Source organism: Acomys russatus, chromosome 1, assembly GCF_903995435.1.
Source record: "Acomys russatus chromosome 1, mAcoRus1.1, whole genome shotgun sequence".
Taxonomy (NCBI): Eukaryota; Metazoa; Chordata; class Mammalia; order Rodentia; family Muridae; genus Acomys; species Acomys russatus.
Window position 1 is genome coordinate 109,789,770 of NC_067137.1, and position 16,065 is coordinate 109,805,834.

The 16,065-nt window shown below is 39.4% G+C and overlaps 1 protein-coding gene across 1 annotated transcript in view; it reads right to left on the reverse strand.

Annotated features, from left to right (window-relative positions):
* The window catches only part of Catsperb (cation channel sperm associated auxiliary subunit beta), a 72,546-nt gene that overhangs the window by 41,372 nt on the left and 15,109 nt on the right, over positions 1-16,065 (reverse strand). Inside the window, exons 5-6 of the mRNA XM_051150618.1 lie at positions 12,324-12,419; positions 2,210-2,359 (exon numbers count right to left, since the gene is read on the reverse strand). Of these exons, the coding sequence (XP_051006575.1) occupies positions 2,210-2,359; positions 12,324-12,419 (246 nt within the window). The remainder of the gene's footprint in view (positions 1-2,209; positions 2,360-12,323; positions 12,420-16,065) is intronic.

The window sequence follows — 16,065 nt, forward strand, 5'->3', positions numbered from 1 at the left end:
ATTGGGTTATTTGGTTTGGTGGTGTTTAATTTCTTGAGTTCTTTATATATTTTGGATATTAGACCTTTGTCAGATGTAGGGTTGGTGAAGGTCTTTTCCCAGTCTGTAGGCTGTCGTTTTGTTCTGTTGACACTGTCTCCTGTCTTGCAGAAGCTTCTCAGCCTGGGCTGTTGGTGTTCTGTTCAGGAAGTTGTCTCCTGTGCCAATGTGTTCCAGGCTCTTCCCCATTTTTGCCGATTTAGTATCTCTGCTTTCATGTTGAGGTCTTTAATCCACTTGGACTTGAGTTTTGTGTATGGTGATCAATATGTGTCTACTTGCATTTTTCTACACGTAGACATCCAGTTAGACCAGCACCATTTGTTGAAGATGCTATCCTTTTTCCATTGAATAGGTTTGGCTTCTTTGTCAAAAATCAAGTGACCATATGTGTGTGGATTCATTTTTGGGTCTTTGATTCTATTGCATTGATCAAGCAGCCTATTGCTGTGCCAGTACCATGCAGTTTTAATTTCTGTTGCTCTATAGTACAGCTTGAGATCAGGTATGGAGATTCCTCCAGAGGATCTTTTATTTTATTGTACAGGATTATTTTAGCTATTCTGGGTTTTTTGTTTTTCCATATGAAGTGAGAATTGATCTTTCAATGATTAAAAAAAAATGTGTAGGTATTTTGATAGGGATTGCATTGAATCTGTAAATTGCTTTTGGTAAGATGGCCATTTTTACTATGTTAATTCTCCCGATCCACGAACAAGGGACATCCTTCCATCTTCTGATGTTGTCTTTAATCTTTTTCTTTAGAGATTTGATGTTTTTTTTTCAAACAAGTCCTACAATTGCTTGGTTAGAGTTACTTCTAGATATTTTATATTGCTTGTGGCTATCTTGAAGGGTGTAATTTTTCTAATTTCTTCCTCTGCATGATTGTCATTTGTATATAGGAAGGCTACTGACTTTTTTGAGTTAATTTTGTATCCAGCCAATTTGCTGAAGGTATTTATCAGCTGTAGGAGTTCTCTGGTGGAATTTTGGGGGTCACTTATGTACACTATCATATCATCTGCAAATAGGGATATTTTAACTTCCTCCTTTTCCATTTGAATCCCCATGATCTCCTTTTGTTGTCTTATTGCTCTGGCTAGAACTTCAAGAACTATATTGAAGAGACATGGAGAAAGTGGGCAGCCTTGTCTGGTCCCTGAAGCCCTCATAATCTTAAGGTTCAAAGTCCCTGGCTAGGTAGGTTGCCATGCACACCCAGTTCTAGAGATGGTGTGAAGCAACATCATAGGACAGAACTTCCTGTGCTTGGGACTGTCTAGAGCTTGCTCTTTTTTTTTCCATTTTAAAAAATTAATTTATTCTTGTTACCTCTCAATGTTTATCCCATCCCTTGTATCCTCCCATTTTTCCCTCCCTCCCATTTTCCCATTATTCCCCTCCCCTATGACTGTTCCTGAGGGGGATTAGCTCCCCCTGTATATGTAGAGCTTGCTCTTGGTACCTCTTTGTTTGGCTGTTTACCTGTATCCCTTGTAACATCCTGACACTACCCTGGTAAGTGTTCATGAGGGTCTCCCTGAGTCCAGGCTACTCACTTGGCATCTTTAGTAAATAGGAAAAAATGCTCATGGTGAGAAATCCATACATTTGATGTCTCAAGTGTTGTAAACAAAAGTCTAGAGAAAAATAGTAATTTTTCCTTTATATGCCATTGGATAGTTAACAACAGTTGGAAAATACAAGAAGGTAATGACTCTGCCATAACAACACTGATTTATATATGGCAGAAAAAGTAGACTAGAAGCAACAAACCATCTCTGGCAAGATGAAACAAACTCACAAAGAACAGAGGACAGGTCAGTAAGGCAGCTGTCTATTGGTTGACTGACTGGTTGATTCTGAAACAGAGTCTAACAAGTGGCTCTGTCTAACCTTAAACTCAATTGTTCTGCCTCACACCGCCAGGTTGCTGGGCTTATATGCATGTGCCATCAAGCTCACATTTAAGTCACCACTCACATGGCAAAGGCTACAACAGAGGTGTGTCTCTCCGAGTCCAACACACTGGCAAGTAGAAGAGGTGGAGGGGTGAACAACAAACTTCACTCTTTGTACAAATTTAGTGTGTACCTCTGCTTAAAACCACCCTTAACAATTATAAAGCACTGGTTACTTCCAATATCCAGTCAAACTTTAAACTCACCGCTGTGTGTTGAATTAAAAACAAAGGCAAGTAATGCCACATCATTGGCACAGGGGCACTTTGTAACTTTGATATCAATCACATATGGAAGCAATAGCATGAGCTTCGTTTTACTCAATATGGGTCCAAGACGCCACTGAAGAATAGGCTCTGTGAAAGACAAATTTAGGCATGTAAGTAATGGCAGCACTCTTGAAACTGGAACACCACTACTTTCCTTTAAAGGTTTAAGGAGAAATACATAAAGGAAATATTTGATTGTCTAAAGGGCATAGGGAATATATTGAGGTTGGAGAGATGGCTGCTTGAGATTGAGGAAGTGCCCAACCAATGCCTGGCCCAATCTGAGACCCACTCCATGGGAGAGAGCCAACCCCTGACACAGTTATCGATACTCTGCTATGCTAGCACACGGGAGCCTAGCAGAGATGTCTTCTGAGCGCTTCCACACAGCAACAGTTGGAAGCAGATGCTGAGACTCACAGCCAAACTGGGCAAAGCATAGGGAGTTTTGTGGAAATGTGTGTGTGCAGGGGGAGAATAAAGAAACCTGGAGATGACAGGGGCTCCACATGAAGAACAACAGAGCCAACTAACCAGTGGCCAGAGGTGCTTGTGAAGACTGAAGCACCAACCAAGGACCATGCAAGGACTAGACCTAGGTTCTCTACACACATGTAGCCTATGGGCAGCTCAGGCTTCATGTGGTACCCATAGTAAGGGGAGCAGGGCCTGTCTCTGACATGGACTCTGCTGCTTGCTTTTAGATCTCTTCTGCTTGGTGGGACTTCCTTGCCAGGCCACAGCAGAAGAGGATGAACTCATTCCTGATCTGAACTGACCTGGTGAGCTGGAGTGGGTGGGCAAGGGAGTTCATTTTTTTTTCTGAGGGATAGAAGAGAGGGGATGGTGGAAGAGGGAGAGGAGGGACTGGCAGGAGAGGTGGGAGAGGACTGTGATTGTGATGTTAAGCGAATAACCAAATAAATAAATTTAAAAAAAGAAACAGAATTGTGATTATCAGAAGTGCATCAGGAAAGCATGTGGAAAGAAAAAAAGAAAGAAAGAAAGAAAGAAAGAAACTGGCTGCTTTTTTAGAGGACTCGGGTTTGATTCCTAGCACACACAGAGCCCCTCAATATTGTCTGAATCTCCAGTTCCAGCAGATCCATCCAATGCTCTCTTTGGGCCTCCCAGGGCACTAGGCACACACCTGATGCACAGACATGTATACAGGCAGAACATCCATACCCATAAAAACGTTATACATGAGTATAATATGACCCCACACTTCATCAAGTAAAAATGAGTCAGTTTTTAATTATACAAAGGAGAAAGAATGAAATTCTCTTAATAATACTCTGGCAAGGCCACACTGCTAAAGAGCATTTAGGATGGGGGACACTGCTTTAGCCATATATGGCAAATACATGGTCACATGATCTGTGCTTAGAATTATAACAGCTTGGATATGGAACAGGGATATTTGTAATTTAGGAATCTGCTTCTGTTTCAAACGCATACATTTCATTTTGCTCTTTTTTTTTTCCAGTCCTATCAAAACAGCAGCAAATAAATAAAAAGAATAAACTCAGAATACGAGCAGAGAAAATTGATGTTATCGTCAGTTAACAAGAGACTAAAGTCTCGAGGGAATAGGTAGATAGATGTTGGGAGTAGATAGACAATAACAAAGCAATCCAATGTGAGACATTTTCGCTTATCAGCACACGTGGTCAGAGTCTTTCCTATGCAATAGCTGGTGTTTCAGGAGTATTTTGTTTTTAATTCCCTGCTTTTGTTTTTGCTAAGCTCTCATTTAGATGTTTCTGCTTTTCTTCCCTCTCTGAGAAGCATTTCATGCAATGCTAGAATGAGTGGGGCTCTCCCTGGGATCTCAGTGTGGCCCTCAATGTCACTGGAACTGAAGAATCAAACTGCACTCTGACTCACCAGGCTGGAGTAGGCAATAATCCTCTTTGGGAGACTTAATCAGATAAATGTTACAATTTTAACACTTGGAAATCCTACATGGATATGAAATAGGTCAAACTCTCATACATGAAAACAGATTGCCTTTTTCCTCTAGGGAAGAGGAACACTGGAAAACAAAACCAAAATCAAACAACCCAAACATTTCTTATTTAAAATTTCACAGTAAAAACCTTTTTCTTTCTTTTGGAAAAATTAAAATATATATATATATACCAGAAAAGTACAAAGTAGTTCAAAGCAACTTTCAAGAATACTGCTGTGTGATTAAAAAAAAAAGTCAGAGTCAAAGAACTTCTTGCAACAGAGACAGCTAATAGTCAGTTCTTAGTTGTTTATATTTTACATTGTGGGTCTATCTCCTCAGATGTTCAGAAAATCAACCGCACATCCAAATGCCCTAGGGAGTGTCCCTCTTGCCCCTACTTTGGGTGAGGCAAGAAAAGCTGTTCAATTTCTGTCTGTTCGGGTATTGTGCAGTCTACCTACAGCCACAAAGAGAAAGAAGCGATGGCAGCCTTAGGGACTCAGCAGCACCAAGTTGCTGTGGATGCCTGATCTTGTGGTGAGGGACTGACTTCATGGGCTGTAAAATGTTTGCAAGCCATTCACACCAGATCTTAGAGAACAAGGAGGTTTGATTTAGTGCCTGTGACCTTAAGGTAAAATCTGCTTGGTGCCAGGTCCTGTATTTTAAGTAGTTTTATAAGAACTGAAGTGTTGGTGACCTAAAAGCCTTCTGAGCTGAGAAACTGATCAGGAAAGTTGATCTGACAGACACCTTTGGTAAGCTTCTGATAAGATTAATACACTGACCTTCGTTGGGATTTACCACTTGTCAGTTGTAGGAAAATGACTTGCTGATGGAAACTTCCATTTACAACGATCTCCTTTTTGCCCCTGTCTTAGTTAGGGTTTTATTGCTGTGATGAGACACTTTGACCATGGGTACTGTTATAAAGGACAACATTTAATCGAGGCTGGCTTACAGTTTCTGAGGTTTAGTCCATAATCATCATGGTGGGAAGCATGGCAGTGTGCAGTAGACATGGTGCTGGGCAAGGAGCCAAGAGGTCTTGGTCCTCAGACAGCAAAGGGAGAGACTGTCACTAGGCTTAGCTTAAGCTTATATAAGACCTCAAAGGCTGCCTCCACAGTGACATACTTCCTCTAACAAGACCACACCTACTCCAACAAGGCCACACCTCCTAAAAGTGCCATTCTCTATGGGTTAATCATTCAAGTGCATGAGTCTATAGGAGCCATCCCTATTCAAACCCCTTCCTGGCCACCATAGGCTTGTGGTAACATAATGCAAAATGCATTTAGTTAAAGTTCAAAATTCCCCATGGTCTATCACAGTTTCAAGACTGCTTAAAAGTCCAAAGTTGAAAGTTGCTTCTGAGATTTAGGCAGTCTCCTAATTCTAATCCCATAAAATCCAAACCAAACCAGATCACATTCTTCCACCATACAATGGCACATGATATACATTACCATTCCAAAACATAGGAAAGGGAACATATGGGAAAATACCAGACCAAAGAAAGGTGAAAAACCAGCTGAGTAAATCCAGACTCTGCATCTCCACATATGATGTGGAAGTGCTCTTCAGCTCTTCGAGTCCTTTTGACTTTCTTGAGTGCATCACACTTTTTCTCTTGAACTGGTTTCACTCCCTGTTAGGTGCTTTTCTTGGTAGATATCCCCTGGCTCTGGAACCTTTAACCTCTTGGAGTTTCCAAAGCAATCCAGGCCTTTCCTTCACAGCTTCACACAATGGCCCCTCTGGGCCCCCATGCAGGGACTCACTGCCACATGCCTGTCACCAGCGACTTTCACCAGCAGAGAGTGATTCCATAGCCCCTTCCTTCTATCGATGACTCTAAAACCAGAACCGTATGGCCAAGGCTACCAAGTTCTGCTGCTATCTGGGGCTGAAACATGGACCCCTTGTTCAATTATAGCTTTCACCAGCCATCTTATTTTGATGGCTTCCTTCACTGCCCAAGCTTGGCTGTTCTGGACCTTGCTATGTAGATCAGGCTGACCTTGATCTCAGAGACTTGTATGCCTCTGTAGGTTGAGTGCTGGGATTAAAAGTGTGTACCACCAAGCCTGGATCTCAGATTTGCTTTTATTCCTTTTGGCAAAATGGAAGCTTAGCTGTGGGGTGGGGTCTTGCTCCAAGGTCACCATTCCTTTATTCTATTTCTCACCTTCCTTTTCTCTAATCTGTTTGTCTTCTTGGAAACAGGCTTTAGCTTCATTATTCTTGGTGCCCCTTTAATCCTTGAACCATTCATTTTGTATTTTTCCCCTTGCTCAACTTGCTCCACTTCATCAAAATCCTTCCATAGGAAGGAACCACAAAACAGAGTCTATGCTAGGCTGCTTTGATATTTCCCTTGCCAATGTAACTAATTTGAGTCTCTTCACCTTAGCCTCAGGTAGACTCTGGACAAGAGCAAAAAGTAGCCAAATTCTTCATCAAAATACCATAAGAATGAGCTCTAGGGAACATTCTAAAATCTTGCCCTCTGGAACCTCTTCAACCAAGCTCCTGGAGTTCAAATCACCCTCAGCACCACTGTCATCCATGCTTCCACTAGTATGACCTATTAAGCCCCATTAAAGCATTCCACGGCTTCTCTAATCCACCGTCCTGCCCACCCCCCAAATGCACATTCCTCCACACAAAAGCATGGACAGGCCTATTGTAGCAACGCTTTACTCCCTGATACCAACTTCTGTCTCAGGATTTTATCACTGTGAAGAGACAGCATGACCACAGCAACTCTTATAAGAGGAAACATTTAACTGGGCCTGGCTTACAGTTTCATAGTTTTAGTCCATTATCATTATGGCAGGAAGTGTGGCTGCAGTGTGCAGGCAGACTCGTTGCTGGAGGAGCTGAGAAATCTACCTCTTGATTGGAAGGCAGCAAGGAGAGACTGTACCACTGGGTATAGTTTGAGCATACATAATACCTCAAAGCCCACCTCCACTGTGACCCAGTTCCTCCAACAAGGCCATACCTCCTAATAGTGCCACTTCTTATGGGCCAAGCATTCAAGCACATGAGTCTATAGGGGCCACACCTGTCCAAACCACCACAGCCTCACAAAGTCTCCAAGTCTTCATGTGCCATGTCTCTACTCCTTAGGCCCTTTAATTATTCTGATTAAAGAAAAATTCTGTTTCTGAGAAACAGAAACAAACCTAGAGAGTGATTAAGTTTGACTGCTGCCCAAGTAAGAGAGAGAAAAGTGACTAATGTGAAAGTCATTGTTGACTTGTGATTAAAGCAGTTTATGGGCAGGAGACAGAATTTAATGCATGGCTTAGGCTCTATTACAGTCTGTGTTAGATATAAAACAGTATAGATGGGATATTTAAGTATCTCCTTGAGTTCAATAGTGAATAAAGACTTAGAACCATATGCTCACTTTCCTCCTCAACTCTCACTTCCTTGTGTCGCCCCTCATACCTTTTACTTCCAGCAATTGACACTGCTCTATTTGATTGCTCCTATAAGAAGTGTGGATGCATCCTAGATGCTCCCAGTTCCCTCAGCCCTGCACATCAGGAATCCCAGCTGCTCTACTTGCAAAGTGTATTCTTTGGGCTGCTACTGCTCAGCATCTGCACTGTACGTACCTCAGCCTGAGGATCACAGACAGCTCTTGATGGTAGTGACGCAACAGTGCTAGTCATGGCCTTTGTTCCATTCCTGCCAGCCTTCTGTAAGAGTCAGGCCTCTGGCTGACAAGCACTCGACACTGGGGCCTTTTCTAAAGCTTAGGTCAGAATGTATCACCTTCCTACTCAGTTTTTCCAGTTTTGTTATAGCTAGGAAAAAGTCTACAATTTTTCTACAATCCCTGCCAGCCTTTCTGAATTCTGGACACATCGACTATGCCGTCATTTTCTCTGCTTTAGCAAGGAAGAGTCCTCTCAGCTTAAACTGACTAATCCTACTTCTGCAAACTCTCATAGGGCTTCTGTAGTGCCTCAACAACTGGAAACATGAAACATTAATGCAGTGTATCTCAATATGTGACATTTCAGAGTTTCTAACATTTTAAGTGATTTTTAGATTGGTCTTTTTTTTTTTTTTTTTTTATGCTTTCTTTCTTTCTTTTTTTTTTTTTAGTTAAAAATTTTTTTATTAATTTATTCTTGTTACATCTCAATGTTTATCCCACCCCTTGTATCCTCCCATTCCTCCCCCCCCCCATTTTCCCATTATTCCCCTCCCCTATGACTTTTTTTAATGTTTAAAAGTTGTGTATGTTAGCCAAGTATCAGAATCCCCTGGCCAATACTGCAAGTTTCTTTGTATAATTCTTTTCCTAAGTTTTAGAAAGCATGAAAGAAGTAAACAAGGTACAATATTTTGTCAGTTTACTTTTCAATATTTTTTTTTTCTTTTTTACGGTCTTTGGAATCAAACCCAGGGCTTCACACATGCTAGGTAATTCTTCAACCGCTGAACTACATATACTCTTATTCTTATTGGTGAATAGTTTAATTTTGGTTAGGCAAATAAGACAACATACACACTACTGAAAATTCTCCACTTCTCTCCATAGTCCCATCCTCAAGCAATAATAAGACACATAAAATGTGTGTGTGTGTGTGTGTGCTTGTGTGTGTATTTGTATGTATGCAGACGCACATGAATGTGTAGTTGCACATGCACATGGAGGCTCAAAGTTGATGTTGGGTATTTTCTTTGATTGCTTTCCTGTTTACTTATTGAGGCAAGATCTCTTCCCTAACCTGGAGCTCCCAGGTTCTCGCTAGTCTAGCTAGCTAACTTGCCCTCTTCCCTTCCTAAGACATCCTCGGTCTTTGTCTCCCAAGCTTAATTAATTAAGGGCAGTTGCCATATCTGCTCAGATTTCATGTGGGTTCTTAAGAATCTGAACTCCAGTCCTGTAGCTTTGGCTTTAAAGAAAATGCTTTATCCACTGAACGATCTCCCAGACCCTTACTTACTACATTTTGCAATTTGATTATTTTACTCAGTTTCTCTGAGGTCAGTTTTCTCTGATATGTGCTTATTTTCTCGCTTTAATGGAACATACCTGTATGCTTTTGTGTCTCTATTTATAGATGCTTACAATGTTTCCAGTTCTTTCATATCACAGACAATATTGCATTCAAAAGGGTGAACAGATCTCTTAGGTATGCCTAGAACTCTCCTTCCTCTAAAATTACTCTTAAGTCTCATTGATTTTGTAATTATGGTGTACAAAATTGTCAGGAGTCATAGGACCTTGCCTGACCTGCCCCAGTGGCTGAGAGGCCCTGGTGGCTGAAAGCCACAGCTGTCTGCATACTTGAGATAATTATTCTGCCTGGCTACCACAAAGATCCAGCCTGACCTTGAGAAAGAGAACATTCGGTGTATCGAGACTTCTGTATAATCGCCCCACTCCACACCTGCTGTCCTTGGGCCTGGCCCAGAAGATTTTGTAACTTTCCACTGCATTCCTTCCTACCCCCACCCTTTCAGAAGCTCACTTTAAATTTGGATACCCCCTTACAATAAACGACCCTCGATAAGCAAAGTTTTCCTGGGCCCGTGCCTCTCTTTCATCCATTCTTTATTCACAGGTCGCGACCCTCCTCGCCACTCCATGAATAACTGAACCCGCAGGTCAGGGACACAAAATGTTAAAAGACTTGCCTGGCCTATCTATAGAGACAGAGGCTAATGATAATTCATTACTTTTTGTAAGGCTACCCAAGTATTTCTTCCATAAAAATGTAGTCTATTTTTTTTTTTTTTTTTTTTTTTGCAGTCTACATGGAATTATATTGGACTGGTATTAACAGGAAAAAAGAAGGTAAGAAAATATAAGAGATACAATTTGAGAAATGAAAAAAACCTTATGATACAGTGCTACAGGTGATCAGTAATATTAAGGCGAGACATGGTGACACATGCCTTTAATTGCAGTAATTTAGGGTGGAGGCAGGTGGATTTCAGTATGTTTGCGTCCAGAAGGGTATACAGGGCACATTCCAGGTCATCCAGAGGTATATAATGAAATCACATCTCAGAAAAATATTAAGCTATTAATTTCATGTCATCCAGTTGAAAAAGAGAAGCATAAGCATCTACAACACTGAGTGTTCATGAGCTTAGAATAGTTAACTTAAAAAAGATTTATTTTTACATGCACTGGTAATTTACCTGCATGTATGTCTGTGTGCAGGTGACAGATCCCCTAGATATGGAGTTATAGACTGTTGTAAGCTGCCATGCGGGTTCTGGGAATTGAACCTGGGTCCTCTGGATGAGCAGCCAGTCCTCTTAGCCACTGACCCATCTCTTCAACTCCTAAAATAGCTAACTTTTATTCATAAAAATCATTTATTCTACTGGTTATGATGGTACCTGACACTTAACCGGCTAAGGCAAGAGGGTGTTAAATTTATGACAGGCTGAGCTGCATTATACGGTCTTATCTTGAGAAACAAGACAAAAGCCTCAACTGTCTGACTAAAACTGAGCAAGATGCTTTGCTGTTGGTCCTCACAAAAAACACTACAATGTGTAGGTGAAGGAGCTCAGTAATAAAGCACTTGCTGGCAACGTTTAGGTCTCGTAGGCCTAGGTTTAACCCTCAGAACTGCAAAACAAACAAACAAACAAGCCACCTGGCAGAATTGTGAATGAGAGCACACATGTATATTTTAAAAAATACTGTGATATAATGAACAGTATCTAAGATCAGGTCAAAGATGTAAGAAGTAGCTTTATACAGTGACTGCTTAGAGTAGACCACAAATGGCATAAATATAATGTGTATATTTTTGTCTTCTGTAAAGATTTCTATTAAAAATTACCCATTCATATGTATGTTCACACACATATAACACACACATGTTTGCATATTATATTGTATACATATATATCATATTCACACATTTACACAGACATACACATACACACATGCACACACATATGATCCAAGTTCAATTCCCAGCAACCACATGGTGTCTTAAAGATAACTCTTTAGCATCCAGTAGCTCCCTGACCCTATTAGTAATATTCTCCTACACTTGCAGGCAGGAATCTAGCATAACTGTCCTCTGAGAGGCTTCACCCAGCAACTTAAGGAAACAGATGCCATCCCATAGCCAAACAAAAGGCGGTGCTCAAGGAATCTTGTGGAAGAGGGGGAGGTAGGACTGAGGGAGGGAGAGGGGTCAAGGAAAGCTCAAGAAAACCTACAGAATCAAACCACCTGGGCTCATAGGGGCCTCACAGAGCCTGAACCACTAACTGGGGAGTACGCATGGGACACACATAGGCCCCTGAACATAAGTAACAGATGTGTAGTTTGGTCTTCGTGTGGGACCCATAACAAGTGGAGCAGGGGCTGTCTCTGACTGTTTCCTGCCTTTGGATCTCTTTCCCCATTTATGGGCTGCCTTGTCTAGGCTCAATAGGAAAAGATGCTCCTAGTCCAACTGCAACTTGATATGCCAAAGCAGGTTGATCTCCATGAGAGGCCTCTCTTTCTCTGAGGAGGAAGGGAGGGGGGAAATGGGGAGGGAAGTTGAGGTGAGAGGGAGAGACTGAAAGGAGGGAAGGGAAGGAGGGAAAGCTGTGATCAGAATGTAAATAAATAAATTAATTAATAAAAATTAACCATTCATATATATGTACACATGCTCACAAGCACACATATACACATAAATATATATCATACATATACGTATATACACATACACACATATGGTGTCTCACAGCTATCTGTAACTCCAGTTTCAGGGGTTCAAACACTTTCTTCTGGCCACTGTGAGCTTTTTACATGGTGCACATGCATATGTATACACAACACAGACACATAAAATAAAAATAAGTAAATCTTTAAGAATACTAGAAAGTATATGTTATTATCACAGTAAAAAGATTATTCAAATAAAATGTATTTAAGCATATATTCAAATTTTATTATATATATGTATATAATATATATATTTCCTTGTGCCATGAGGCTGTGATCCTGGCTGTCTTGGACTTGGCACTGACTGGTAGTCATCAAAGTTTGGTCAAAGAGCATGTGAATTCTGTTCTATTTTATATGCTGATATTTACCTCGGACAAGATCCAATAGGGTACCTTCAGTATTATAAATGTTTACTTTTTCATGCATTGTGAGCCTTATAACCCATTCTTCTACAGCTGCAATGTCTAAAAAATAAAAGGTGAAAAGCTTGTTATATGCCATGTTGCTGAAACTGGAAGCTATGTGAACATTTCCAACAATGATACTTCTTTCTTTTGCGGTCATTTGAAATACGCCCATGTGTTAAATTTCAGGTATTTTTCTGGAAACATTTTTTTTTCTGAAAAAATAATGGAAAAGTTATAAAATGAGCAGGGCACAGTGAGACATGCCTGTAATCTGAGCACTCTGGGAGGCTGAGGCGGGCAGATCTCTGTGAGTTTGAGCTAGCCTGGCCTACAAAGAAAGCCCAAGACAGCTAAGGCTGCACAGAGAAACCTTGTAACAGGACCTGTGAGGGTGGCAATGCTGAGTTTGACCAAACAGATAAGGAAGAATTATCACTTATAGAAGAGAAGGGGATATGAGCATGTACAGGGGGAGGAGGTCCCCCTCAGGCACAGTCACAGGGGAGGGGAGTAAGGGGAGTGAAGAATGGGAGGACACAAGGGATGGGATAAACATTGAGATGTAACAAGAATAAATTAATAAAAAAAATTAAAAAAAAAAATAAAATAAATGACACATTTAAATTCTAATTTCAATAACAACATACTACCTTTAGTATTTCAATTAATAACTACTTTCATCCTACTTTAACTCTAAAATAGAAAAATGTGTTTCTTATATTAAAACATGTTATATATGAAATACATTGGTTTTACCCTATTAAAAATATAGCATTTTATAAATTGTATTATTATTCTTATCATAAAAATGAAATTTAAATCAGTACCACATTTTTATCTTGACCATTTTCAAGCTCTTTATGTTTTAATTTTTTTCTTTCTATTAGCAGATCTGAAGACAAGTACTTATACTAAATCAGATGAAAATTCAGTAATTGTCTCACCTTCTCCACAAAATTCTCTATGCTTATAGATGTAGCCTATTGAAGTATTTTGTTGCCCATGCGGTTATTTAAATAACTACAAATTAAACATATTTTCAACACAAAGTAAATAAACCCATACTAATATAAAAAAAAAAAGAGAGAGAGAAGGGGAACAGGAACCACAGAGGTAAGCATCATCAACAGAATACAAGAAATGGAGGACATCATCTTAGAAGAAGAAGATACAATTGAGGAAATTGATATATCTATCAAAATATTAAATTGTAAAAGTTCCTGGCATAAAATATCTAAGAAATCAAGAACACCATGAAAAGACAAAACCTAAAAATAATAGGAATAGAAGAAAGAAGATTCCTGGTTCCAAGGACAAGAAAGTATTTTCAAAATATGATTTATATTTTTCCCAACCTAAAGAAAGAAGTGTCTTTAAACATACAAGAAGTGTACAGAACACCAAATAGATTAGACTAGAAAAGAAATTTCTCACACTGTGTAATCATCAAAACACTAAATATACAGAAAAGAAAAAAATACTAACAATTTCAAGGGAAAAGGGCCAAGTAACATATAAAAATAGATGTGTCAAATCACCCTTGACTTCTCAACAGAGACCTTAAAATCAGAAAGGCCTGGGCAGATGTCTTGCAGACCCTAAGAGAACACAGATGTCAGCTCATACTACTATACCCAGCAAAACTTTCAGTTGCCATAGACGGAGAAAACAAGGTATTCTATGACAAAGCCAAATTAAAACAATATCTATGCACAAACCCAGCTCTACAGAAGATACTAGAAGGAAAATTCTAATGCAAGAAGGTTAACTATGCCCCACAAGATATAAATCACTTCATTGTAGCCAAACAAAAGAAGATAAGTACATAAACACACCACTACCACCAACATCCCAATAAAAGGAACTAACAATCATGGTCCATTAATATCTCCCAACATCAGTAGACTCAACTATCTAATAAAAAGAACTTGGTTTACCATACAAAAAGGACACTTGCTCAACTATTTTCATAGCAGCTTTATTTGTAATAGCCAGAAACTGGAAACAACCCAGATGTCCTGCAACCAAAGAATGGATAAAGGAGCTGTGGGACATTTATACAGGAATACTACTCAGCTATTAAAAACAAGGAGATCATGAAATTTGCAGGCAAATGGATGGAACTAGAAAAGATCACCCCAAGTGAGGTACCACAGACCCAAAAAGAAACAAATGGCATGTACTCACTTATAAGGGAATTTACATACCTGAATGGATATGTAAATAGGACCCAGCATTCTGCAGCATACAAGAAACATACCTCAGCAACAAAGATAGACTTTACCCCAGAATAAGGAGCTTGAAAATAGGTTTTCCAAGCAAATGGACCCAAGGAGAAATCTGGCATAGCCATCCTAATATCTAATAAAATAGACTTTCAAACAAAATTAATCAAAAAAGATGGAGAGGGACACTTCATTCTCATCAAAGGAAAAAATCCATCAAGAGGACATTTCAACCCTGAACATCTATGCCACAAATACAAGAGAACTCACATTTTAAAAAGAAACATTATTAAAGCTTAAATCATACATTGACCCACACACGTTAATAGTGGGAAACTTCCACACCCCATTCTCGCCAACGGACAGATCATCGAGACAGAAACTAAACAGAGAAATAATGAAATAAATGTCATGAATCAAATGGACCTAATAGATATGTACAGAGCTTTTCACCAAAACACAAAAGAAAATATCTTCTTCTGAGCACCACATAGACTCTTCCCAAAAATCCACCATATAGTAGGTCACAAAGCAAACCTCAACTGATACAAGAAAGTTGAATTAACCCATTGTAATTTATTAGATCACCATGGATTATTGCTGGACTTCAACAACAACAGAAATAACAGAAAGTCTATACATGGTAACTGAACAACTCCCTACTCAGTGACCACTAAGTCAGAGAAGAAATAAAGAAATTAAAGACTTCCTAAAATTCAACTAAAACGAAGGCATAATATACCCAGGCCTATGTGACACTATGAAAGCAGTGCTAAGAGGAAAGTTCATAGCACTAAATGCCTTCATAAAGAAACTGGAGAGATCTAATACTAGCAACTTAACAGCACACCTGAAAGTTTTAGAAAAAAAAAAAAAAAAAAAGCAAAAACATCCAAGAGGAGTCAACATAAGGAAATAATCAAACTCAGAGCTGAAATCAATGAATTAGAAACAAGGAGAACAATTCAAAGAATCAATGAAACCAAGAGATGGTTCTTTGAGAAAAATCAAGAAGATAGACAAACCTTTAGCCAAACTTACTAAAAGGCAGAGAGACATTGTTCAAATCAACAAAATTAGAAATGATAAGGGACACATATCAACAGACACTGAAGAAATCCAAAGAATCATTAGGTTTTACTTCAAAAGATTGTCCTCCACAAAATTGGAAAATCTAAATGAAATGGACAATTTTCTAGATAGATTCCACTATCCAAAGTTAAAACAAGATAAGGTAGAGAAGGCAAATAGTCCTATAACCCCAAAGGAAATAGATGCAGTCATTAAAATCTTCCATCAAAATCTAAGAACATATCAAATCTATCACCTGCTATGATCAAGTAGGATTCATCCCAGGCATGCAGGGGTGGTTCAATATACAAAAATCCATTAACATAATCCACCATATAAACAAACTGAATAAAACCCCACATGGTCATATATTGCATAAGATGCTGAAAAAGGTTTCGACAAAGTTC